General features: G+C 45.7%; 1 protein-coding gene and 1 long non-coding RNA gene across 5 annotated transcripts; both read left to right on the top strand.

Moving 5' to 3' along the window:
* Positions 1-108: 108 nt before the first annotated feature.
* Positions 109-10776, top strand: LOC119872210. 3 transcript variants are annotated; one of them, XR_005360955.1, is made up of 4 exons: positions 109-199; positions 7227-7479; positions 7750-7917; positions 10333-10776. It is a non-coding gene; the product is annotated as an uncharacterized LOC119872210 (long non-coding RNA). The 3 variants fall into 3 exon arrangements; XR_005360954.1 differs by having other exon boundaries at positions 113-387; XR_005360953.1 differs by lacking the exon at positions 7227-7479 and having other exon boundaries at positions 113-387.
* Positions 10777-15752: 4976 nt separating this feature from the next.
* Positions 15753-22789, top strand: ZNF263 (zinc finger protein 263). Of its 2 annotated transcripts, XM_038540591.1 has the most exons (6): positions 15753-16461; positions 17515-17695; positions 18188-18261; positions 18543-18669; positions 20133-20249; positions 20729-22789. In XM_038540591.1, the coding sequence occupies exons 1-6, from the start codon at positions 16075-16077 to the stop codon at positions 21895-21897; spliced, it is 2055 nt and encodes a 684-aa protein (XP_038396519.1). In that variant the 5' UTR covers positions 15753-16074; the 3' UTR covers positions 21898-22789. The 2 variants fall into 2 exon arrangements, with proteins under 2 accessions (XP_038396519.1, XP_038396520.1); XM_038540592.1 differs by lacking the exons at positions 17515-17695; positions 18188-18261 and having other exon boundaries at positions 15755-16461.
* The last annotated feature ends 1519 nt before the right edge of the window (positions 22790-24308 follow it).

Below are 24308 nucleotides of genomic sequence, written 5' to 3'. Positions count from 1 at the left end.
GGTGAGGATGGGCAGCCCCAGCAGCCTATAGGCGAGTCTCCCCAGAGGCGGGGCGGCCGGCGCCGCTGGTATCCCGGCACCACGCGGAGAAGGGCAGTCGACGGCACACACGGCGGCGCGAGGTTCGCCGTAGTTGAGTGCCCACGGCCCTTCCCCCTCCAAAGAGCCTGTAGACAGCGTTCAGTCGTGTTCCCCGCAGGTACTTACACCTGTTGCTCTGCGGGGGCGAGGACGGGCAGGTCTGGCGGCACCTGCCCCAGGGCGCTTGTCGCCCGGCTTACAGAGAGGCGGGTGGTCTCCACTCGCGGCGGGAGCGGTGGAAGGAATTCCGTCGGCCCAAGGCCGGCACCGCCATCTTGTCGGTTTTCAAACACCAGGAACCCTATGGTACTGATTCTTAAACTTCTCTCTATCGCGATTCATTTTTTAAAATCTAGGGAAATTCAATGGGATGGTTTTGTTTAGAAAAAGAGAAAAGAAAAAAGCACATGGACCTGTAGTTTCTGTATCATTTCAGGGGATTCATGACTTCCTGAGGTCCGCCTGGGGGAACCTGGCAGGGAGCTCAGGGCCTCCTCACGTTAGTCACGTGCTGCCTGTACTTTTTAAATTGTCTTACATATTTCATCTTTAAGGAAGACTTTTTTTTTTTTTTTAAGATTTTATTTATTCGTGAGAGACATAGAGAGAAGCAGGCTCCCAGTGCAGCCTGATGCAGGACTGATCCCACGACTCCGGGATCACGATCTGATCCGATGGCGGATGTTCAACCACTGAGAGCCACCCCGGCGCCCAAGGAAGATTTCCTTTGATTGCTGCGCACTGCGGGCCGAGTGTGGGAGGAACACCCAGCTAGACGGTTTATCTGTATTTCTAGTCCCAATACTATTTGTTTAAGTCCTTCTCACCAAGGCAGCTTTCTAGTCTCAAGTAAACATAATCAGGCTGTATTCGCCTGCTTGGTAGGGTAATGTGCACTTTCTTACTCAGATCCTTGTCATCCTTGTGGAATGTTGTGTGTGGACTGCCACACTTGCCAATTAGTTAGAAACTATAAACAACTTAAATGCCTATCATCAGGCTACTGGTTTAGTAAATTTGATCAATCTATGCTATGGACTGTGCTGCATCTAATGTGCAGAGATGGTCAATATGTAACTTAAAAAAAGCATGTTTACAGTACAACCTAACATTATAATCCCACACGTGTAACTAGCAGGAAAGCTATTTTTAAAACAAATATCTGAAAGGGAACAAGAATTAATGCAACCACTAGAGAGTAGAATTAGGGATAGTGGTGGTGCTTTTCACTGTGTCCTCTACACGTTTTTGAGTTTTTCAATGAACATTTATTTTTTATTTTTTTTTATTTATTTTTTATTTTTTATTTTTATTTATTTATTTATTTTTTTTTCAATGAACATTTAAACATTTTATGACACATGAGCATCATCCATGAATGTATTCTTTTTTTTAAATTTTATTTATTCATGAGAGACACACACACACAGAGGTAGAGACACAGGCGGAGGGAGAAGCAGGCTCCATGCAGGAAGCCTGACGTGGGACTCCATCTCGGGTCTCCAGGATCACGTCCTGGGCTGAAGGCAGTGCTAAACTGCTGAGCCACCTGGGCTCCTGTCCATGAATATATTCTAAGTGTTTACACTTAAAACAGCAAAACAAAACATAGCAGGCAAACTGTTAGAGGAAGAATTTAATGATTTGCTTATTATTTGGCTGATTGATTGATGGACTGTAGGCTCCATGACCAACATGGGGCTCAAACTCACCACCCTGAGATTGAGAGTCACGTGAGATTGAGAGTCTGAGACTCTCACATGAGAGTCACAGACAGAGACAGCCAGGCTCCCCCTGCTCATTATTTTTTATTATTTTATTTTATTTTTATTTTATTTATTTTATTTTATTTTATTTTATTTTCATTTTTTATAATAAAAACTTAAATAAAACCTCATGAACTGGAATATTTTTTTACTGCAGTATAGAGGATTAGGAACATTTTTTTTTTTTTTTTTAAATAGAATGTGCCCAGGGATCCCTGGGTGGCGCAGCGGTTTAGCGCCTGCCTTTGGCTCAGGGCGCGATCCTGGAGACCTGGGATCGAATCCCATGTCGGGCTCCCGGTGCATGGAGCCTGCTTCTCCCTCTGCCTATGTCTCTGCCTCTCTCTGTGTGAGTATCATAAATACATAAAAATTAAAAAAAAACAAGTAAAATTGATTTAAAAAAAATAGAATGTGCCCATAGAGAAACATGTGTGTAATTTTCAAACAATGTGTGAGTTTTGCCAATACTGGAGAAACGGCACAGACCTACCTCTAAAGTTAAATACACATACACACATGCACACACACTGTGGGCATCAAATTAATGCAGACCCAAATTTTAGGGAATGCATAAGATCTCACACCGTCTTCCTTGAAGTTACAGAGCAGATGCTACAACTTAAAAAAATGTCATTGAGATAAGCTGAAATGACCCAAAGGCCATTTGCCCTGGAAGGCTTTAGTATTTGCACAAGAGCCTTCACAAGGGCAGTGCCTAGCCCTGCATCTCCTCCCCACTCCACCCCAACCCAAGGGGCACTTCTGCTTCCTGTAGAGGGCCCATTCCCATGCAGTTTCTAGGGCTGCCTGTGGCAGCATAGTGGACACCCCTCTCCAGTCTTATCCCCAAGGACAATCTGCAGAAGCCAGCACTTGGAAACAATTCATGCTGCAGGAGGTAGGAGAAAACAATTGTGTGAATCAAAAGCTAAAATCAGACATCAAAGACCACAGAAAACATTTTCCAAGGTTGATGTTGTTGTGGTGGGGGTATTAAAACACCAAAAATCAAAGCTTTGGAAGTGCAATGAGTGACATTTATGATTGAAGCTAACATATATTAGGTACTTTATGTGTGATATAAATATCATATGGATGCCTTATATGCCTTCAATAGCACAGGCTCTGGAGTCAGATTGCCTCAGTGAGAATACTGTGCCTGCAGTTAACCAGTTGTGTGATACCAGCTGAGTAATGGACCTATGCACTTATTCATCCTGAAAAGGAAGGAAGCTCTGATACATGCTACAGCATGGATAAGTCTTGGACACATTATGCCAAGTGACAGACACAAAAGGGCAAATGTTGTATGATTGTACCTATATGAAGTACCTGGAATACTCAAATTCAGAGACAGAAGGTAGAATAGTGATTAACAGAGGCTGGGAATGGAGGGCAATGAAGAGTTATTTAATGGTTAGAATTCCAGTCTGGGATGATGAAAAAGTTCTGGGAATGGGTGGTGGTGCTCATTGTACAACAATGTGAATGCACTTAATGCCACTAAATTGTATACTTAATAGTTAAAATGGTAAATTTTATATTTATGTATTTTTAAAAGATTTTATTTATTCATGAGAGATACACAGAGAGAGGCAGAAACACAGAGGCAGAAGCAGGTTCCATGCAGAGAGCCCAATGCGGGACTTGATCCCAGGACCCCAGGACCTGAGCCAAAGGCAGACACTCTACTACTGAGTTACCCAGGTGTCCCTAAATTTTGTTTATCTTAAAGATTTTATTTATTTATTTGACAGAGAGCATAAGTAGGGGGAGTGGTAGGCAGAGGGAGAGGGAGAATCAGGCTCCTCGATGGAGCAGAGAGCCTGATATGGGGCTCAATTCCAGGACCCTGGGATCATCTGAGCTGAAGGCAGACACTTAACTAAGTCACTGAGGCACCCCCAAATGGCAAATTTTAGATTATTTATGTTTTACCACTACAAAAACTTCAAAAATGCACATTCCCCTTGATTTAATTATTCTGTTTGTAGGACTATCCTAAAGAAATTATTGGATGTACACAAAGTTGCATTACAAGATGTCCATTGCAGAATTGTTTATTAAAACAAGAATTGAAAAAAAAAACAAGAATTGGAAACAACCTACATGTCTATCAGTAGAGGAGATAGTAAATATTGTGGTATACCTGTACTGTGGCATACTGTGCATCTGCTAAGAGTAAAGAAGCCCATTCATCTTGATTCAGGCACACTGTTATTAAAAAACCTGAAAAAACGTGTACACACAATAAATATATATATGTAAACACATTAGAAGAAGACTCGTAAGATGGATAGCCAACTGTTAGCTTTTTATAAAAAGGAGTAAAAGTGAAATAAAGTGATCATCACTTTCTTTGTATATGTCTGTATTCTTTGAATCTTGTACAATGACTATTCATGTATTACGGTTGTTCTGGTTATCTGTTGTTGCATAAGAAATACCTCAAAAGTTAGTGGTATGAAAACAGCCTTTTTATTCTCATGATTTTGTAGTCAGGATTTTGAGCAGGACACAGTAGGCACAGCTTATGTTTGCTGCATGACTGGAGCTCCAGCTCAGGTGGCTCCTATGTCTAGAGATTGCTGGAATTGCTATAATTGACAGAAGTTATGTCAGTACTGGCTGTCTGCAGGTGACTCTTTGGTTCTTCCCTTTGTGTCTCTTGGGACTGGAATATCGAAATGACTGGTGGTGTGCCTGGGCTGGGATGGCTGGAACAGCTAGAGATTGCTGCACATCCACCTCTGTCCATGTGCATAGCTTGAGCTTCCTCATAGCATGGCAGTCTCAGGATAATTAGCCTTCTTAATGGTGGCTGGTGTTCCTGGAGGGAGCTTTCTAGGAAGCCCTTGGGTAGTAGCTTGGATTCTTCTTAGGTAGTCCCACAAAGTCACTTCCACTTGATTCTGTTGCCACATCACTAAGGCTATTCTGGGAACCCCCCCCCCCCAATAAGTAATAAGGAATTTGCAGCCGTTTTTAACCTACCACATTTCTGTAATGTTAAAAATAAAGACTTTTTTGTTTAAGATTTTATTTACTCATGAGAGACACAGAGAGAGAGGCAGAGACACAGGCAGAGGGAGAAGCAGGCTCCATGCAGGGAGCCTGATGCAGGACCCGATCCCGGGACCCCAGGATCACGCCCTAGGCCAAAGGCAGACACTTAACCACTGAGCCACCCAGGTGTCCCCAAACAAACTTTTTTTTTTTCCAAAACAGACTTTTAACAGGAAATTCAACCTGACCTATGATTATAGTGACCTTCATTCCAGAAAAACATACCTGCCTTTCATTTCTCTCAGCAGTCATTGCAAATGTACAATCTCTTTGGAAATCCTCTACTAGGCCTCTTACTTCCTTCCAAGTTTCTTATGCCATTCTGAAAATTAATGGCATAAGTGGTTCTCATCTTTGGTTGCACATTTGAATCATCTGGGGAGCTTTAAAAATCTTGCTGCCCAAACCAAATACATCAGAATCTCCAGGGGGTGGCACCCAGGTGGTATGGTCTGCATGTTTGTGTCTTCTCAAAATTCATATATTGAGATCCTAATGCCCAGTGTGATGGTATTAGATGGATGGGACCTTTGGGAGTTGCTTGGGTCATGAGGGTGGAGCCCTCATTAATGGAATTAATTTTCTTTCATATGAGACCCCACAGAGCTCCCAAGTTCCTTCCACCATGTGAGGACACAACAGTTGGCAGTTGCAACCCAGAAGAGGGCACCCACCTGACCATACTGGCACCCTGATCTCGGACTTCCAGCCTCCAGAGATAGGAGAAATAAATTTCTGGGGTACCTGGCTGGCTCAATCGGTGGAGCATGCAACTCGTAATCTCAGGGTTGTGAGTTTGAGCCCCACTTTGGGCATAGAGATTACTTAAAAGCTTTAAAAAAAAGAATTTAAAAAAAAATTAAATTTCTATTGTTTAAACCTAGCCAAGCTGCAGTGTTTTGTGGTAGTAGCCCCAATGGGCCAAGACAGCAAGTGTCAGGCTTTTTTTTTTTTTTTTTAAGTTTTAAAGATTTTCAGATCATTCCAGTGTTTATAAGGATCAGAACTCTGGTCTAGGGGATCCTGGGTGGTTCAGCAGTTTGGGGCCTGCCTTTGGCCCAGGGTGGGATCCTGGAGTCCCGGGATCGAGTCCCGTGTCAGGCTCCCAGCATGGAGCCTGCTTCTCCCTCCTCCTGTGTTTCTGCCTCTCTCTCTCTTTGTGTCTATAATAAATAAATCTTTTTTAAAAATAAATCTTTTTTTAAAAAAAGAACCTCTGGTCTAGATTTTGAGTAACTTCTTTAGCACCAGTGGCTTGCTTAGCACTGGTCACCCAACAGTCATTGTTGGCAAAGCAATGGGTTGGCTGTGTGAACCTTGTCATAGAATTGGAAGAAGTTTTCGCTGATGGTGAAGGGCTGAGTCCTTCTTTTCCAAGATTGACTGCCATGCTCCACGGAGGCCCCCTCAAGCTCTGCAGTTAAAGAAGTTTCATCTCAGGACACCTCAGCAGTTGAGCATCTGCCTTTGGCTCAGGGCATGATCCCTCAGTTCCGGGATCGAGTCCCACATCGGGCTCCCTGCATGGAGCCTGCTTCTCCCTCTGTCTGTGTCTTTGCCTCTCTCTGTGTGTCTCTCATGAATAAAAAATAAAAGAAGTTACATCTTTCACCTGCTTGCTGAAGTCAGCTCCAAGGATGAGGCATCTTTGTAGGCAGCTTCTGCTTGTGCTGAGTCTGACTTCTACTCTGTAAGTCCTTTGCTCAAAGGACCTTGTGGTTGAGCAAATGGTTATAAGAACAGAGAACACAGCACTTCATTAAATAACATAAATCCTACAAGCTGCCTGCTTGCTTCCCAGGGGGAAGCTCTATCCTGTTGGAGCTGCCTGATAGAACCACAGGGAACTTGGCAAACCCTGAGTTTCTGGGAGAAGGAGACAGGGGAGCCTTTGGGAAGTAGAAGTCTCATGTGAATGGCTCATCTGTCTGCCAGCAAGATCTCGAGAAAAAAAATGCAAAGGTCTGAGGGGTACTTTCAGCATCTCAAAGCAGGTGGAGTGGACAGAAAGACCTGACAGGGCCAAGGCCCCAGATCCACATCTCTTGTGTTCTCTACCACCCTCCCTACAGCAGAACCTACAACTTTCTTCCTTTTTGCTTTTGGAAATTTCTTCCTGTGGCCAGAGTGCAAGCCTTGCTTCAAACCAACATCCAGAGATTGCCTGGAATAACCTTGATCATTATGCCATTATGCTTCTTTCCTTGGAGATAAATATATTTTTAATACAAAGAACATCAATACCTATGTAACCATCCCTCACAATTAACAAATGTTATGATGTCTATTTTTTTATTTCTATTTTGTAAGAAACTAGGCACCCCTGGACTGCCCACGAATGGAGAGCCTACTTGTGGTACTCATAGCATAGTCAGACTACTTATGTGAGCTTCTAGAGCAAGTTCTTCTAGTCAACAAAGTGGAAGGTGCAAGACCTTTTATGTTGGGGGTTCTCTAGTATTTGGATGACCCTGAGAGAAACATCTGAGGAGGAGGGCCTCCGTCCTGCCCAGGGTGAATTATGTTGTCCCGGAAGATAAGTGTGTTCCTGCCTCAGACCAAGGTGAGGGGCCACTTGTTCTTTTCTTCTCCCCTACACTCCCTTCCCAGTTTTGGAGAGATGAAGAAAGATTACTGTAGAAAGCAAAGTAGGCATGGATAGGTATCTTTGAGGGCCATTTGGTATGGTCTTACCTTTATAAAGGTCTCAATTTTTTTATTTTGAAGTTCTCTCCAGTAAAACATGTCGTTGTGTTCTTGTGTTGGGTGTTAAAAATTCTAGGTGCAAACATGTAAACTATGCCACAATTTTTATAATGTCTTAATTTTCTAGGAGCTTTAAAAAATGTGGAGATGGGTTTTGCCAGACCTCTGAGAAGTCCTGTCTAATCACTGGGAAAAGACAGGATGGACGGTGACCCATCTCATTCTGAGGATAGACCCATCTCATGCCAGTTGTTCAAGCATCCAGACTCACCCACCCAGGCTGACTGAGCTGATTGTAAGTGCTGAGCAGAGTCCAAGAGGCGAGCTCTCCTTCCACCTTTGTTCCACATCCTTACAGGGGATCAAGGAGAGGAAGCAGGGAGCTGGGCCTGGAAGCTTAAGTCTGAAGTTTGGGTATTTCTGAGATTATTCTGCCAAGTTCACTAGGCTAGAAATGAAAGAGGATTTCAGAACGAGTACTCATTTCAGAATTGAAGATCACAGGTTCCTGGAGGGCCCTTTGTATGTTTCTTTAGGAATGTGAAGGTGACTAGCATGTGCAGGAGGGCCAAGTATACGGTCTTCCCCTCCCCTCCCCCCCATGTCATGAGCCCTTTGAAGACCCAGTCTCCAGTCTGTTCCCTGATTTCCTTGATTTTAGCCTGGACAACACACTGTGAAAGAATCCCTGCAAATTCTGGAAGGTCACAATTGAAAAAAATCTTAATGTGGTCCTCGTGGGTTTTTTCTTCTTCCAAGAAGACCGCTATGGCATCTTTGGGAAGACTATCTCAGCTGGAGAAAGGGATAGGCCTCTCCAAGGCCCTTTCACCTCCCATTCTCATAGCTTTAATAGCTAGGGAGGTATTAACAATTGCTATATAAAGTCCATAAAATAGTTTTGTTTGTTTGTTTTTAAAGCTTCCTAACAAGGGAAGAGGAAGTAAAAAAAAAACAAAAAACAAAAAAAAAACAAAAAAAACCTCAGGCACAATGGGAAGCAACCCAAACTCCTCTACCTCACTTCCCCTTTACACAAGCACCAAGGGTGCTTCCAAAGATACAAAAATACTTAAGAGGTCCAAGACTACATTTGTGTCCTATAAATACAACCCCTGTTTTCTGGGGCCTTAGGGATACTTAACAAGCTTTATCAAATATAAGTATACAAGAAAGCCTAAATGAATTTTCCAAAGCAGAGTGTAATGAACATCATTTTCTAATCAGTGCAGGAAAAAATATTTTAAGGATTTTATTTATCTGAGAGAGAGAGAGAGAGCGCGCGCACAAGCCAGGGTGACAAGCAGAGGGAGAGGAAGAAGCAGACTTCCTGCTAATCAAGGAGCCCAATGTAGGGCTCAATCCCAGCATCCTGGGATCATGACCTGAGTGGGAGGCAGATGCTTAATTGACTGAGCCACCTAGGTGCCCAGGAAAATAGAAATTAAGAGGAAAATTTTCCTGGCCAGTTTACCAACTCTTGTCTGAAAAAGGAAATAAAAACTGTAGCAAGCTATTTTGAAGTGACCAATGAGAATATCATATATAAAAATTATGGGAAATAATCAAAGCTACGCTAAGAGGAAACTCATAGTCTTAAATGTTTTTATCATTAAACAGAAACTAGAAATTAAATACATTGGGGCACCTGGGTGGCATATTTGGTTAAGTGTCTGACCCTTGGTTTCTGGTCAGGCCATGATCTTATGGTCATGAGATCAAGCCCCACTTTGGGCTCAGCATGGGGTCTGCTTGAGAGTCTCTCTTTCCCTCTCCCTCTATCCCTCCTGCTCGTGTGTGTTCTCTTTCTAAAATAAATTTTTTAAAAAATTAAATGCACTGATATTTATTGAAAGTTTAATTTGTGTGGAAACTGCACTTAAATGTATTTTAATCTTTGTAGTACTTATGAGGTGGACACTAGTTTTGCTCTTTTCAGAATGCTCCATAGTATAACTAGGCCTATCCATGCAATGGCCTAGGTTCTGGGTTTCCTTTTTTTTTTTTTTTTTAAGATTATTTACTTATTTATTTATTCATGAAAGACACACACACACACACACACACACACACACACACAGAGGCAGAGACACAGACAGAGGGAGAAGCAGGCTCCATGCAGGGAGCCCGATGTGGGACTCGATCCTGGGTCTCCAGGATCATGTCCTGGGCCAAAGGCAGGCGCTAAACCACTGAGGCACCCAGGGATCCCCGAGGTGCTGGGTTTCCAAGAGTATTTCACACCTTTGTTGATTCAATTCTACAAACATTTATTAGTATACAGAACTTTAAGGGATGAAGAGATGAATAATTGATGTTTTCTACTCTGTAGGACTCCACCCACTACTCTGTAGGACTCCACATACTCCATTGATGTATGTATTTTGGAAGGGCAGAAGAGGACACAGGTCATAGTATGATTATAACTAACTCTCCCCTTAAGGCACACTTTTAGTGCTAAAAATAAGGTCTAAACAAAGTTCTATGGGAGCCCAGAAGAAAGTGACTTTGACTTTGGTAGCAAGAGTCAACTGCATGCTTGTTGCTACAGTTGAAAACCTTGCTGAGGAGTCTGTGCTTCATTTTCAGGACAGTGGGGAACCACTGGAGGGTGTGTGTGTGTGTGTGTGTGTGTGTGTGTGTGTGTGTAAAGACTTTTTAAATATTTTTAATTTTGTTGTTGCTATTTTGTCTTGTTTTTCCCCTTCAGAATGGTTTCTCAGATGTGGAACTGCTTGATCAAAGACGAAAAACATTTTAAGATTCTTAGAACACACTGTCAAATTGCTTTCCATAAAGTGTGCATTCACAGGGTCTTGCTCCCATTGGAAGATGTTGGTGTCTATAAAGGTCCGAATGATGGAAGCTTTTTCCACAGCCGAGGCATGAGTGACGCTCCTTTCCTGAATGAGTTTCCTAATGTTCAATGAATCTAATGTTGAGAGATTCTTCCAGGGTGAAATTCTCGGGGTTCCTCTCTATAGAATGGATTGATGCTCTATAAGTTCTGCTAAGTCTTGGGATTTCCAAATTGATTTTCTGAAGGTTTTTAATTTTTTTTTTTAAACAGAACCACAGAGGGACAACCTGGGTGGCTCAGTGGTTGACTGTCTGCCTTCGGCCCAGAGTGTGAGCCTGGAGTCCCAGGATCGAGTCCCACGTCGGGCTTCCTGCAGGGAGCCTGCCTCTCCCTCTGCCTGTGTCTCTGCCTCTCTCTGTGTGTCTCTCATGGATAAATAAATAAAATCTTTTAAAAAAATTTTATTTATTTATGATAGTCACACACACACAGAGAGAGAGAGAGAGAGAGGCAGAGACATAGGCAGAGGGAGAAGCAGGCTCCATGCACCGGGAGCCCGATGTGGGATTTGATCCCGGGTCTCCAGGATCGCGCCCTGGGCCAGAGGCAGGCGCCAAACCGCTGTGCCACCCAGGGACCCCAATAAATAAAATCTTAAAATTAAAAGAACCGCAGAGAGTGTTCCCCTCTAAAGTAACACTGAATGGATGCAGAGTTCTCAGGTTTTTTCTGCTTTGAAGAAGCTTCATCTCACCTGACTTTATTATTTGAATTTTAGGTAGTTAACCTACAGTGCAATCTTGGGTTCTGGAGAAGAATTCAGTGACTCATCACTTGCCTTGCATACAACACCCAGTGCTCATCATAACAAGTGCCCTCCTAAACCCACCACCCATCTGGCCCCGCTTACCCATCTCCCTCCTTCAACCCTCAGTTTATTCTCTATTGTTAAGAATCACTTATGTCTTGTTTCCCCTTTCTCCTTTTTTTTTTTTTACCTTTCCCTCCTTCCCATATGTTCATCTGTTTTCTTACTTCAATCCCACATATGAGTGAGATGATACAGTATTTGTCTTTCTCTGACTTATTTCACTTAGCACTCTAACTCCAACCATGTCATTGCAAATGGCAAGAATTCATTGTTTTTGATGGCTGAATAATATTCCGTGTGTGTGTGTATACACCACATCTTCTTTTTATTTTATTTTCTAAATTTACATTAAGGAGGGCACGTGATGTGGTGAGCATTGGATGTTATATGCAACTGATGAAATACTGAACTCTACATCTGAAACTAATGATGTTCTGTATGTTGGTTAATTGAATATACCACATCTTCTTCACCCATCCATCAGTTGATAGACACTTGGCCTCTCTCCATAGTCTGGTTATTGTTGAAAATACTACTATAAACATCAGGGTGCATGTGAGGGGGGAGATAAAAGTTGTATTAAACCAGAAATGGGAATGATAGAAACCCTAAGTAAAGCTTTTTACTCCAATTAAGTCTGATGTTTTCCTTCTTCCCTTGTTACCAATGAACACTGGCTCTTCTCTGTGCTCTGCTGGGAAGCTCAGGCTAGGCTTTGGTAGATAAGGAAGACAGGAAACATAAGTTTGGGTCATCACTGATTGTTGCTGGATTCAGGCTGATTTCTGGAGCAGATGGTCTCTCTATATACTGTTTCCTCAGTTAGGATGATTTCACCTAGAACCTCTGTCAAGCAGTATTTCAGTGTTAAAACCAAAACGATGGGAAAGCTTTTGTGCTCAATTCCAAGCTATTGTCCTCCATCCAATCTGTGGACAAAGAGTGAATTGATTCTGTGGTAAAATCAATGCACTAAATTAGTTTTACACTATCGTTTGAATGTTTTGTTAAAAGAATTACCTAAGTCAGGACTAAAATGTGATGTTAATCGTCCTAAAATTCTGACTGTGTCAAAGCTGAGAAACACTCTTATTGAGTCCAAAGAGAAGAGAGAGAGAGGTAAAAGTGGGAATTTGAGAACTGTGTCCTGTATTAATTTCAGTTAAGAGATTTTCAAATAAAAATTGATGTCTGAACTTGGTTGGTGGTGACCAGCAAATACTGTCTTTAGATGTTTCTTCTAGCTAAAGCCTGCAAGTGGATTATCTTGAAGTTCGCCATAACAACTATCTAACAGTGTTTCTGGCAATCCAAAGACTGTAAAATCCTGTCTGGCTCAGTTTCCTGCAGTGTCCTACCACTGCTTCCCTCGCTGAGAGAGGAGTTATTGCTTGCAACCTCTTTCTGTGTCCCTTCCTGCTCCTCACCCCTGACAGAATTAACTGCTCTGCAATAAAATGTGGGATGGTAAATGGTGGCTTATCATTCTAATAGAGGAAAATGTGTAAATATTAACATTACCAAACACTATTAGCAAGTTAGTTTGGCTACTGTTAATCTAGAGGAATATTTAAATTCTAGAACATTTTATCAAAATATAGGAAGTAGAGCAAAATGCCTTATTTTATATTTTCACAAGAAAGGTAACATATTTCAGATTAATACAAATAAAACATATTTAAATGAAGTGCCATTTAGAGTCAATATTTTGTTTATAATTGGATTTCAAAGCTCGGAGTAAGATCAGAGTAATTTCATACATGTAAAGCCAAACCCTGAGTCATAAATGGCAGGAAATCTGTAGTCCAATAAAGTGGGATGAAACCACAGCTGGGAGAGTGGCAAATAGCAAAGGCTTAGGGTGACAGAAGCCTGGAGGCCAGGGTATCCTCAGGTGAGAGGCAGGGAAAGCAGCATTTCAGACTGGCAGGAGCTGCTGCTTTCTCTGCTCCCTCACCAAAGAGCACAGACCAGAGTGTCTTAACACTGTGTATTTCACCAAATACTGGTTTGAAGACTACACACAGACAACTGCCCCACTGAGTGCAAGAGGATCTATAAGACCTAGGCAAGGACTGAAACTAATCCAGGACAGAATCTAGTGACCATAACAGCCAAGGCCAGGACTAATAGGGGTTCTTTATCTCAGATTCAAATTTGTTCTCTGTTATAATCATCAGGGAGCCACCGGCAAGCTGAGGACAAGAAAATATATGAAAGTAGAATCAATAATGGTCTCCAGAGGGCATACTTCCTTCTCTGAACTTTTCACCAAAGACCTAAAATAGTGGTTCTTAATCTTTTTAGTGGTTTTGAGAACTTGATAAAAGCCATGGATCTGCTTCCTAGAGCATACACATATATACCCAGTTTTGCATACAATATCAAAAGTTACAAGCTTTCCAAATCTAACTATAGTGGCCCTCCAGAACTGCCCTGGCCTGTACAGTAGCTACTAGGTGGCATTTAGCAACACCAGGTGCATTTCACCATCTCAGTAAGTTCTACCGGACAGGGCTGCTCTATAATTTTATGGAAGGTAGGTTAAGAACTCCTGCCCCATATGAGCCTCTGTAGATCTACTGGCCTATATCCTACTCCCAGTAATATGCCGGCTATTTTTTTTTCTGTTTGAATATAGATAAGCCTCAAAGAAACAAAAACGAATACAAACAGTAATTTTGAATAACACAGAAAGTCCATCTAGCTTCAAGTCCCCATTAATAACCTAAACTTAAATAGCAGATGATTCATTCTTTCCCATCTCAAGGTATAATGTGGTTTTGCAAACATTCCCATGTCCCACATCCTGCAATAAAAATCCAAGTTGCTTTTCTGTGAGATAGGGTGAGCCTTACTGTGCATTAGTAACAGCTAGTATGACATGGAGTTCATGCCGAGTGCCAGGTACCATCCTAGCATCCTACACGTTAGCTCATTTAATCCTCACCCAATGTTACAAGGTGGGGATAATCTTATCCCCTCAAAAGAAAGAGCTAAAGTTTGGGATTGGTGGGATTAAATAATTTGAGAGAACGTGGGAAATGCCAGCAAAGTGGGGTGATTCTAGGTTAGAATCTGTAGTTTCCTGGGATGCCTGGGTGGCTCAGCGGTTTAGCGCCTGCCTTCATTCAGCCCAGGGCGTGATCTTGGAGATCCAGGAGATCCAGGAGATCCAGGAGATCCAGGAGTCGTCCCACATCGGGCTCCCTGCAGAGAGCATGCTTCTCCCTCTGCCTAGGTCTTTGCCTCTCTCTGTGTGTGTCTCACATGAATAAATTAAAAAAAAAAAATCTGTAGTTTCCTGCAATAGTCGGAAACAGAAAATAGCCTTAGAGGACTCTGAGGTCTCACGTCTCGACAAGGGTTTCTGAAATGTACCTATACCTGCCTGCGTGTTCTGAGGCTGGGGCCACATGTGGCCACCGCTTTTCCTCGAGAGGCACAAGAAAACCCAAAATACTCAGGACTCTTTCCACCCAGTCGTCCAAAGCCAGCCTGTCCTCACATCACCCGTTATTATTGTGGCAGCCTGAACTTGAAGACAGACTGAACAAAGCGTTAACCGTTACACGGGGATGGTCTCCGTCCTACAGGTTTGTGTGCCATGAGCGTCTAGCTGCATTGGGCAAGCGCTGAATAAAAGGTTACAGGTTGTCACGATCGACTCCTACGACGCCCCATATCCTGAGCCCACGGGCCTGACTGTCGCTGGAGGGAAAGTTGCTGAGCCGATCTCCGGGTTCCCTCCGTTCGCCCCTCGCAGTGAAGTTCACAGCTTTCGTCACGAGACCTAGGACCCAGGAGAGAGCTGAACACGATCCCGCCCTCGCAGGGGTGGACACTGACTGGCACGTCCTGGGTCCCCAGAAGCCTCAGGTACAGCCTGCGGCACACAGGACTCACCGGCGCCTGCCAAGGGGCCGCGGGTGCAGGCGCCGGCGCAAGCGCGGAGCGCGCCACAGACTACATCTCCCGGCAAGCCTCGCGGCGACGTTGACCCGGGCGGGTCCGCACGCTTCCCTCCCACCCCAGCGGAGAGGAGCCTGGCTTGCGTGCTGCTGAGGCCGTCGGGTCTCCGGCGCCCTCTCCTGCACCCCCGAGTAACCAGAGCGAGGGGGAACTGCTCTTAAGTCCCTTATGACCGGGACAGTAGTTCTCAAACTTATGTCTGGTGGAAGAGCTTGTAAACAGTTCAGATTGCCGGGCTCCACCCGACACTGACGCGCTGAATTTCACGTGGCTCGGGAATTTTGACTTCATTAGGTTTTCTGGGAATTCTGATCCGGTTGCCCACTGGCCACGCCCTCCTCAGGTTTGTTTTCCACTAAACTTAGCCGGCCCCGCCTCTCGTCTCCAATTGGCCCGTCGCTTGTCCCGCCTCTGCAGTGAAATTTTCCCTTGTGATTGGTCGGCGGTGAGGCTGACCCAACGGACGCGAGAGTTCGCGGATCGTGACCCGGAAGTTGGTCCCGAGGTTGCGCCGTTGGCTGCGGCCGCCTGACGCGCGTTGGGACTTCCGGCGTGAAGCCGAGCGCCTAGTCTCGCCTGAGACCGCGACGAGGTTGAAAGCGCGGCGTTGTGGTCCTGCCTGGTGAGGTCCTGCTGGTGACGGGACAGGCGGCTGGCGCGGCGGCGTCCGTGGTCGACTGAGGCCAAGGCCCCAGACCCGGCTGCGCCCGGGCTGGACCCCTCGGCCTGGACTTGCAGTCGCGGGGTTTGGGGGCCTTCCCTGGCGGGCGCAGCTGATTTCGGGGCCAAAGCGCACCCGGGGCCTTGCGATGGCGTCGGGCCCGGGCCCCCAAGACCGGGAAGGGCTCCTGATAGTGAAACTAGAGGAGGACTGCGCCTGGAGCCAGGAGCTGCCCCCATCGGATCCAGGGCCCAGTCCTGAGGCCTCCCACTTGCGTTTTAGACGGTTCCGCTTCCAAGAGGCCGCTGGGCCCCGGGAAGCCCTCAGCCGGCTCCAGGAGCTTTGCCACGAGTGGCTGCGGCCTGAGATGCGTACCAAGGAGCAAATCCTGGAGCTGCTGGTACTGGAGCAGTTCCTGACCATCCTGCCCCAGGAGATCCAGAGCAGGGTGCAGGAGCTGCATCCCGAGAGCGGCGAGGAAGCCGTGACCCTTGTGGAGGACATGCAGAGAGAGCTTGGGAGACTGAGACTACAGGTGAGACAAAGAGCTGTCTTTTTCTGCGGTTTGGCCCCGAGGACTAGGACATGGCGGCCCTGTTCTCCATACCTTTACTTGGTCCCTCGAGTAGATTTTCTTTCTTTTTTTTTTTTTTTAACTTTTTTTTAAAATTTTTATTTATTTATGATAGGCACACAGTGAGAGAGAGAGAGAGGCAGAGACACAGGCAGAGGGAGAAGCAGGCTCTATGCACCGGGAGCCCGACATGGGACTCGATCCCGGGTCTCCAGGATCGCGCCCTGGGCCAAAGGCAGGCGCCAAACCGCTGCGCCAAACCGCTGCGCCACCCAGGGATCCCCCTCGAGTAGATTTTCTATGAACAAGAAGTGTTTTCATAGTTTGGTCAGGAAGATGCATTTTCCAGGTTTTCCCCGGAAGGACGGAGTGAGCTGTGAAGAGTGCCCTATTTCCACATGGAGGCAGGGGTTTTGCCTTAGTGTGACCCCCAGAGTTAATTTGCAGGATTCAAATCCTCATTCTGCTCCTTAAAAGCTTTGTGACTTTGGGCAAGTTAGTTAATCTCTTTGAGCTTCAGATTTGCCGTTAGTAAGGTGAGAATGATAAAATACCTTTCTAGGTTTGTAGGGAGAGCATATGTAGTTTTGATCACACCATTGGCTCTTAGTGCTTAATGGCTGTTAGGTGCGGCAACCTCGTCTCCTCTGCAGAGTTAGGTCAGGATACTAGTGAATTTAGAAAAACAGTTTGGCAGTGAGACTCTGCGTGCACTCGCCCACAGGATCACCAAAATTCTGGAGGAATGGAAGCATTAGAGTGGGGGAAGGCAAGAGGAAGTCAGGTGTGTCAGAGAGGTGTGCAGGAAAGGTTTGCCCTGGGAGTGGAAGCCCTCGCTGCCTTTTTTCCCCCACATATAAGATCAGGAAAGCTTTTACTGTAAACTGTCCTTCTCTTTTGCTGGATCCAAAAGGATTGACTGGTTTTCTGTCGAAGGTTTGCCCTCAATTCTGTACTAATTTCCCTTGCTGTTGGGCCCTGTTGTGATGATGAGTGATGTGGGTTGGTTCCCAGGTCACAAACCATAGGCGGGGAACAGAAGTGCTTTTGGAGGAGCCTTTGCCTCTGGAAACAGCACGAGAGTCACCGAGCTTCAAGTTGGAGCCAATGGAGACTGAGCGAAGCCCTGGCCCCAGGCTGCAGGAGCTGCTAGGCCCCAGCCCCAAAAGGGACCCCCAGGCTGTAAAGGAGAGGGGTGAGGAACAGTTATCTGGGCTGGTGGGAGGGAGGAGGGGCTTTGGGGTTGTCCCGTGACACCAGCAAGTGGAGTTTGGTCACCTAGGTGAGGGAATTTCAGATCTTAGGGTTCCAGGATGTGGAGTGAAGGACCTAAAAGTGGTGGATTGGGTTCTTTTGGGGATGGGAGGAGGGTGGGGGGTTTGTAAGTAAGCCCTTCTGTATGCTGAACACAGACATTTACAGCTTTGAATGATTGGGGGCTTGAATGCTGCAGGCCAGCAGGGAAGTTGACTGGTGATCATGTCCGTCCTGTCTGCCCACCCCCCACCCCCCACCCTCACACTCTGCCATTTTGGATATTGTTTTATTATGCTTATGTTGCCTTCTTTTGTGCATTATTCAGTCCTCAGCAGAGACTGGGTGTTGGGGAATGGATACCATGTTATAATAATCCTTGGGTTCCCAAGAATTACAAATGCCATTCTCATCATGATTTCTGTCACTTCAGCATTGTCTGCTCCCTGGCTTTCTCTCTTTCCTGCTGAAGGAAACATGGAAGACAAGGAGATGACTGGGCCCCAGGTGATGTGGAAGTTCCCATTGTCTCCCCCAGCACCTCTCCCCGCAGTTGCTCTTAATGGGGGATGGGGTCTTTTTGCCTCTCAGAGAGGATCCTTTCTCCCTCACCATGTGCAGCCTTCCCCCCTTCTTTATTTATTTCCTCCACACCTCACTTGTGGGCCTGGCACCCTTCTTCCCCATGAAATGTATCCTTGGCCCCCTGGGTTTTGCCTCCATAACTCATGACTGCTTGAATTGTTCTTGGTGCCTCAGGGGCTAAAGGAGATCTTGTGCTGTTTCAGTTGCCTGAGAGCTTAGAGGACGTGGCTATGTACATCTCCCAGGAGGAGTGGGGGCATCAGGATCCTAGTAAGAGGGCCCTCTCCAGGGACACGGTGCAGGAGAGTTATGAGAATGTGGACTCACTGGGTAAGGACTTCTTTTCCAGGGATGAAGACTGAGCTGCTTCTGACCAGGGACCTGTCCGTTAGTCACTCACCTCCAGGACATAAGTTCTGAGTTTCGCCTGAAGACCTCCCTTTTTCTAAAGCACACTGGATGAAGATCAGTTAAACATTTGGCCGATGGCATAGTTGGCACGCTTATGACCCCCAGCTGCCAGAACTGAAGGCAGGGAGTCTGAGCTTTCATAGACTTCCCAGGGCAGAACAAATCAAATCCACTGACAGCCTCCCCCACCCTTGCATCATATACACCCAGTTCTTGATGCCCTGCAACTGTGAGATGCTTATTCCTCTGACCTCACTTGTACTTTCTATGCTTCACTAGTATTTCTAGGCCCTTCCCCAGCTTTCAGGAGGCACTGGGATCAACATTCCATACTAACAGTTATCCCAGCCCTTAAAAATTCGGGAACAGGGGAGGCCTTTTGGAAATTTGAAAATGATACATGTGTGTAAAACAGGATCAATAAATTAAGATGCATCTATGAGTTAGACTATTATGCAGAGATTCAAAATGAGGCTTACAAAACATGGCAAAAGGCTGATAGTTGGATCTAAGTGAAGAATATACAGGTATTGTAGAATTCCTTCAACTTTGGATATGGGAAAATTCTTATAATAAAAAGTTGTAGGAAGTCTTAAAAACATAAAACAATTCTGTGTATGTTACCATTATAGCTGTATTGATACATGGTAGGAAAGAGTCACATGCACTTTGTTTTCACACATCAAGTGTTTGTAAAGAGAGGCACAGCTGTCGGCTCACTTGCACTAATTCTGCATGGGGTCACCACTAGGTTTGGTTCCATTCAGTGGGCCATGGTTTGGTGCCCTAATTTGAGCATAGCTTTCAGTGAGTGCTGTATAGGAAGAGAAATTTGGATCACAAATTTTTAGAACTAAGCCATTTAAAGTCCATGTTTGCTGGGACTAGAGTGAGGTTTTAGTTTTAGCATAGCAGAGGAATGATACTCTTGGGTTTTAACCTCAATGTCCTCTCAGAGCCCTAGATTTCTTTCTGATTGTTCATCATATTATGTTTTCTCCTGGAGTTGTCTAGTGGAACTTAGTTCTAGTTTATATTTATCTGTGAGGGTCAGGGCTTTATGATATTAAACTAATTCCACAAGACCTGATCATTCTAATCACGTTTGTTTGGTTTAGTTACAAAAGTATACATTCTTGTTGGAGAAGATCCCAAGTACTACAAAAATGTAAAAGGAAAAAGCCATAGTTTCCCTACTCCAGTTTCTTTCTCTGGAGGTAACCATTGAGAACAGTTGGGTGTACGTTCAAAGAATTGCCATCAGATTTATTGCACCTTCTGTGAATATGTTCACTGAGTGCAGGGAACAAGATTAACTGTGTTTCTTCTGCCTGGTAGAGGAAATTGGTGACATAGAAATTTCTTTCTTTCATTGTGAACAGAGTCTCAGGTTCCTAGGCAAGAGGCCCTGAGCACCCAGGTGGAACGAGGAGGAAAGCCGTGGGATCCGAGTCTTCAGACTTGCAAGGAAGGCTTGAGTCCCAGAAGCCCAGCTCCAGGTAAGGAGTGATGATGAGCAGTCTGCCCAGCTAGCCTTGTGCTATTGGGAGGGAGGCATCTGAGGATTTGGCTGTAGGGCTAGTCCATCGATGCTGCCAGGAAGATACATTGCTTCCTGTATCTCCATTGCCCACTTGCACCCCTGGGTGCAGAATATAAGGCGTTCACCCCCGGGGCCCACCCTAGTCCCAGCTCTGCTCCATCCCACCCATTTCCACAGGGCAGCAGCCAGACCCTCAGTTGTAGAGGGAGTTGGGGGCCTGTATGAAGGAATTCAGGACTGGTCTGAGTGAGCACTGGTTCCTGAGCAATGGCCACACCCCTTTTCCTCTCCAGAGTGCTCTACCTACATGGGGAAAATGGGAAACTAGAACTAGCCCTTCTGGCCTTTTGATCTACAGGGAGTAGCAGATAGGTGGGATTTCCTTTTCTGTGGCGTAGGAATAACATAGGGGTTTGATTTCTCTTGCTCTGCCAGGAGAAGAAAAGTTTGAGAACCAGGAAGAAGGTGCTCAGTCCGTTTCCCCTGAGAGCATCCGCCCACAGGCACTGCTGCCAGGCCAGGCCAGAGGGGAGGTACCCTGGAGTCCTGAGCAGGGAAGGCCTCAGGACAGGGCAGACGGGCACTGGGAGCCTCCCCCAGAGGAAGGGATGGAGCCGTCCTTAGTAGGGGCCACAAGTTGCAGAGAACTGGGGCGACCAAAGGATTTGCAGCCGAAGAAGCTCCACTTGTGTCCCTTGTGTGGCAAAAATTTCTCTAACAATTCGAACCTAATTAGGCACCAGAGAATACATGCAGCAGAGAGACTGTGTATGGGTGTGGAGTGTGGCGAAATCTTTGGTGGGAACCCACACTTTCTGTCACTACATAGAACACACTTGGGAGAGGAGGCCCATAAGTGCCTGGAATGTGGAAAGAGCTTCAGTCAGAATACCCACCTGACTCGCCATCAGCGCACCCACACGGGGGAGAAACCCTATCAATGTAACATATGTGGAAAAAGCTTCTCTTGCAACTCAAACCTTCACAGGCACCAGAGGACACACACAGGCGAAAAGCCCTACAAGTGCCCTGAGTGTGGGGAGATCTTTGCTCATAGTTCCAATCTCCTTAGACACCAAAGGATTCACACAGGAGAGCGACCTTATAAGTGTGCCGAGTGTGGGAAAAGTTTCTCTCGCAGTTCACACCTCGTCATACACGAAAGAACTCATGAGAAAGAGAGGCTTTACCCCTTCTCTGAGTGTGGGGAAGCAGTGAGTGACAGCACTCTCTTTCTTACAAATCATGGAACCCACAAGGCAGAGAAAAAACTCTTTGAATGTTTGACTTGTGGGAAAAGCTTCCGGCAGGGCATGCACCTCACCAGACATCAGAGAACGCACACAGGGGAGAAACCATATAAGTGTAACCTTTGCGGGGAAAACTTCTCTCATAGATCAAACTTAATCAGGCACCAGAGAATTCACACGGGAGAGAAACCCTATACCTGTCATGAGTGTGGAGACAGTTTTTCTCACAGCTCCAATCGGATTCGTCATCTGAGAACCCATACGGGAGAGAGACCTTATAAATGTTCTGAATGTGGAGAGAGTTTTTCTCGGAGTTCCCGCCTTATGAGTCACCAGAGAACTCACACGGGATAGAAAACAATGGGATTTCTCTTTGGCCCAGATAAAGCGGCACATTCTGAGGGTCGTCCTGTTAAGAGCTGGTGTTCTCTGCCCAGCCCACCAAATGATGTTTTTAAAGTAATTACTATAAAAATGAACAAGATGGGGGTTATGATGAGGGAGCGGCAGGGGCAGCAAAGGATGAGTGTAGAACTAAGACGGAACTCTGGCTGAACTATTGAGGGCGGCAAGTGTTTGAGGTGACGTGCTCAGGGCAGAGTTCTCTCTGAAGTGTCTTGTCCCGGGTACATGTACTCCCCTCGGTCTGTTCAGCCAGGTTGTGATTTGGGTGCCTTACTGTGTCCATTGTTTGTCCCAACGACTCTGGGAATCCGTGTGGCTTTCTGTTACTGCTTCCTCACTTGGAATGTTCAGCAGGAGCATTTGGACTCCTGAGGCCCTTGTGACCAAAGAAGGGCAGAGTATTCTGGGTAACCAGCTCATGGCAGCAGAAGACTGGTGAGTTGCACCTCCCTTGAAAGCCCTGGCTGGGAGTCCAGGGCAGTCCAGGGCAGCCACCACAGCACCTCTCTGACAGAAGGGCCCGTGCACAGGCCAGGCAAGTAAACGTCACCTTAGACAAAAAGGAACCAGAGACCCGAGGGAAACAGTAAGGTGGAGTTTGCAGTTCAGCCCAAGTATTGGCAGAGGAAACCAGATTCTGAATTCATTTTCCCTTGCAGAGATTAAGACTCCCCCACTTCTGTCCAAGAAAGAAACAGAGCCTGGGGTCTCCAGAGGGTTCCGTGAAACACAGTGTTCCCTGGGAGGCTTGGCAAATGCGGATCGGATCCTGGGGAAATTGGGATTCATGCCTTTCCTTGTTGAAAATATGTTTGGATGGTAATAAATACCTTCAGGAGACATGAAAGTGTGCGACTCTTCCATTAAGGACCTTTTGTTTTGGCCTTCAGTGTTGATTTGTCTCCGTCTGCTTTGGATAGAGGACTGCCTTTTTCTGTGGTTCATCAAAGAAGGTTTGGATGAGGTTGGCTGAGGTAGGGTGTGGCCCGGCCAGCTCCAGGCTGAGACTGCTTTGAGGTCGCTGCTTAGGTCATGTTGTCCTGAGGGTCTCCAGGAGGCTTCTTTCCTTGCGGTGGTGGACAGCAGTAAGAATGTCTTGATTTTTTTTTTTTTTTTTTAGAATGTTCACTTGTCACAAAGCTGAAGGAAAATCTGACTTAAAAGACAGGACATGATTGATTTATTGCCTGTTAGTGGAGGAAAAATAATGGGGAGGGCAAATTTTTTTTTTTAAGATTGATTTATTTATTCATGAGAGAGACAGAGAGAGAGGCAGAGACACAGGCAGAGGGAGAAGCAGGCTCCTCACAGGGAGCCGGTCATGGGACTCCATCCCACATCCCGGGGTCATGACCTGAACCGATGAGCCACCCACGCATCCCTAGGAGTAGGAAATTCTGATGCCAGGAAAACCTCTTAGGATTTGGCCCTGGAGGTAGATAGCTAACTGCTCTGAGGGAGAAAAAGATGGAACATTACCTGGCAACTGGTTAGCAAATACACCCAATTTTAAGTGAGAGAAACCACCTGTACACCCCTCATCCCCATTTCCTTATCAGTCTTCTCTCAGCCCTGCCTCAGTATAGTAGGAGTTTGTCCTTGGTTTTCTAAGCCAATTTTTAAAAATCTTAGTTTCTTATTTTTCTTCCTTTATGCACAAGGGGGCAGGGGTAGTACAGGGTTTGAGGAGCAAGGGAGAGGAGGAAGATTTGAGAGGGGAATTTAGGATCATTAGGACAGGGCTGGTAAGGCTGCTGAAGCCATGAAATGTGTGGGTAACATTAAGCTGATGTTACTGAGCACTCTCTTGGGTTAAGATGGCACCTTCAGGGAACTGTAAGTCTCCTGAGAATGGAAGGCACCCCTCCCCCACAGTGTCACTCCTGCAGATCTGATGCTGGTCCAACCGCTGTTGCTTCTACTCGGAGCACTGCAGCAGCGTCAGGCTAGAGCAATGAGTGCCCTCAGGAATTCACTCCCTGCACTAAAGAGGCTTTCCGATAGGAAGCCCCCCAGCCCCTTGTCTAGCTCTCCTTCTAGCAAATTCACAAGCAAAGCTGTCCTTGGCTGTCTTAATGAGATGATTTCACACAATATTCCATGTGAAACATTTACCTCAGTGCCTGGCACATAGAAAATACTCGTCTATTTGTGTTATATACGGGCAGTTAATACTGGTAAGACTGCCTTTCTTCTAAGCATTTGCCACTGATGCCAATGTGAGACCACACTAGCAGAAATTTTAGGGAGCAATCTGTTCCAGGAAGGATTGAGGATTTCCTTTTTTATCTTTTTTAAAGATTTTATTTATTCATGAGAGAGACAGATAGAGGCAGGCTCCATGCAGGGAGCCCAATGCG

This window comes from Canis lupus, chromosome 6 (genome assembly GCF_011100685.1).
Source record: "Canis lupus familiaris isolate Mischka breed German Shepherd chromosome 6, alternate assembly UU_Cfam_GSD_1.0, whole genome shotgun sequence".
NCBI classification, from domain to species: Eukaryota; Metazoa; Chordata; class Mammalia; order Carnivora; family Canidae; genus Canis; species Canis lupus.
Note: the sequence above shows the minus strand (reverse complement) of the source record. Positions and strands in the feature narration are given on the sequence as shown.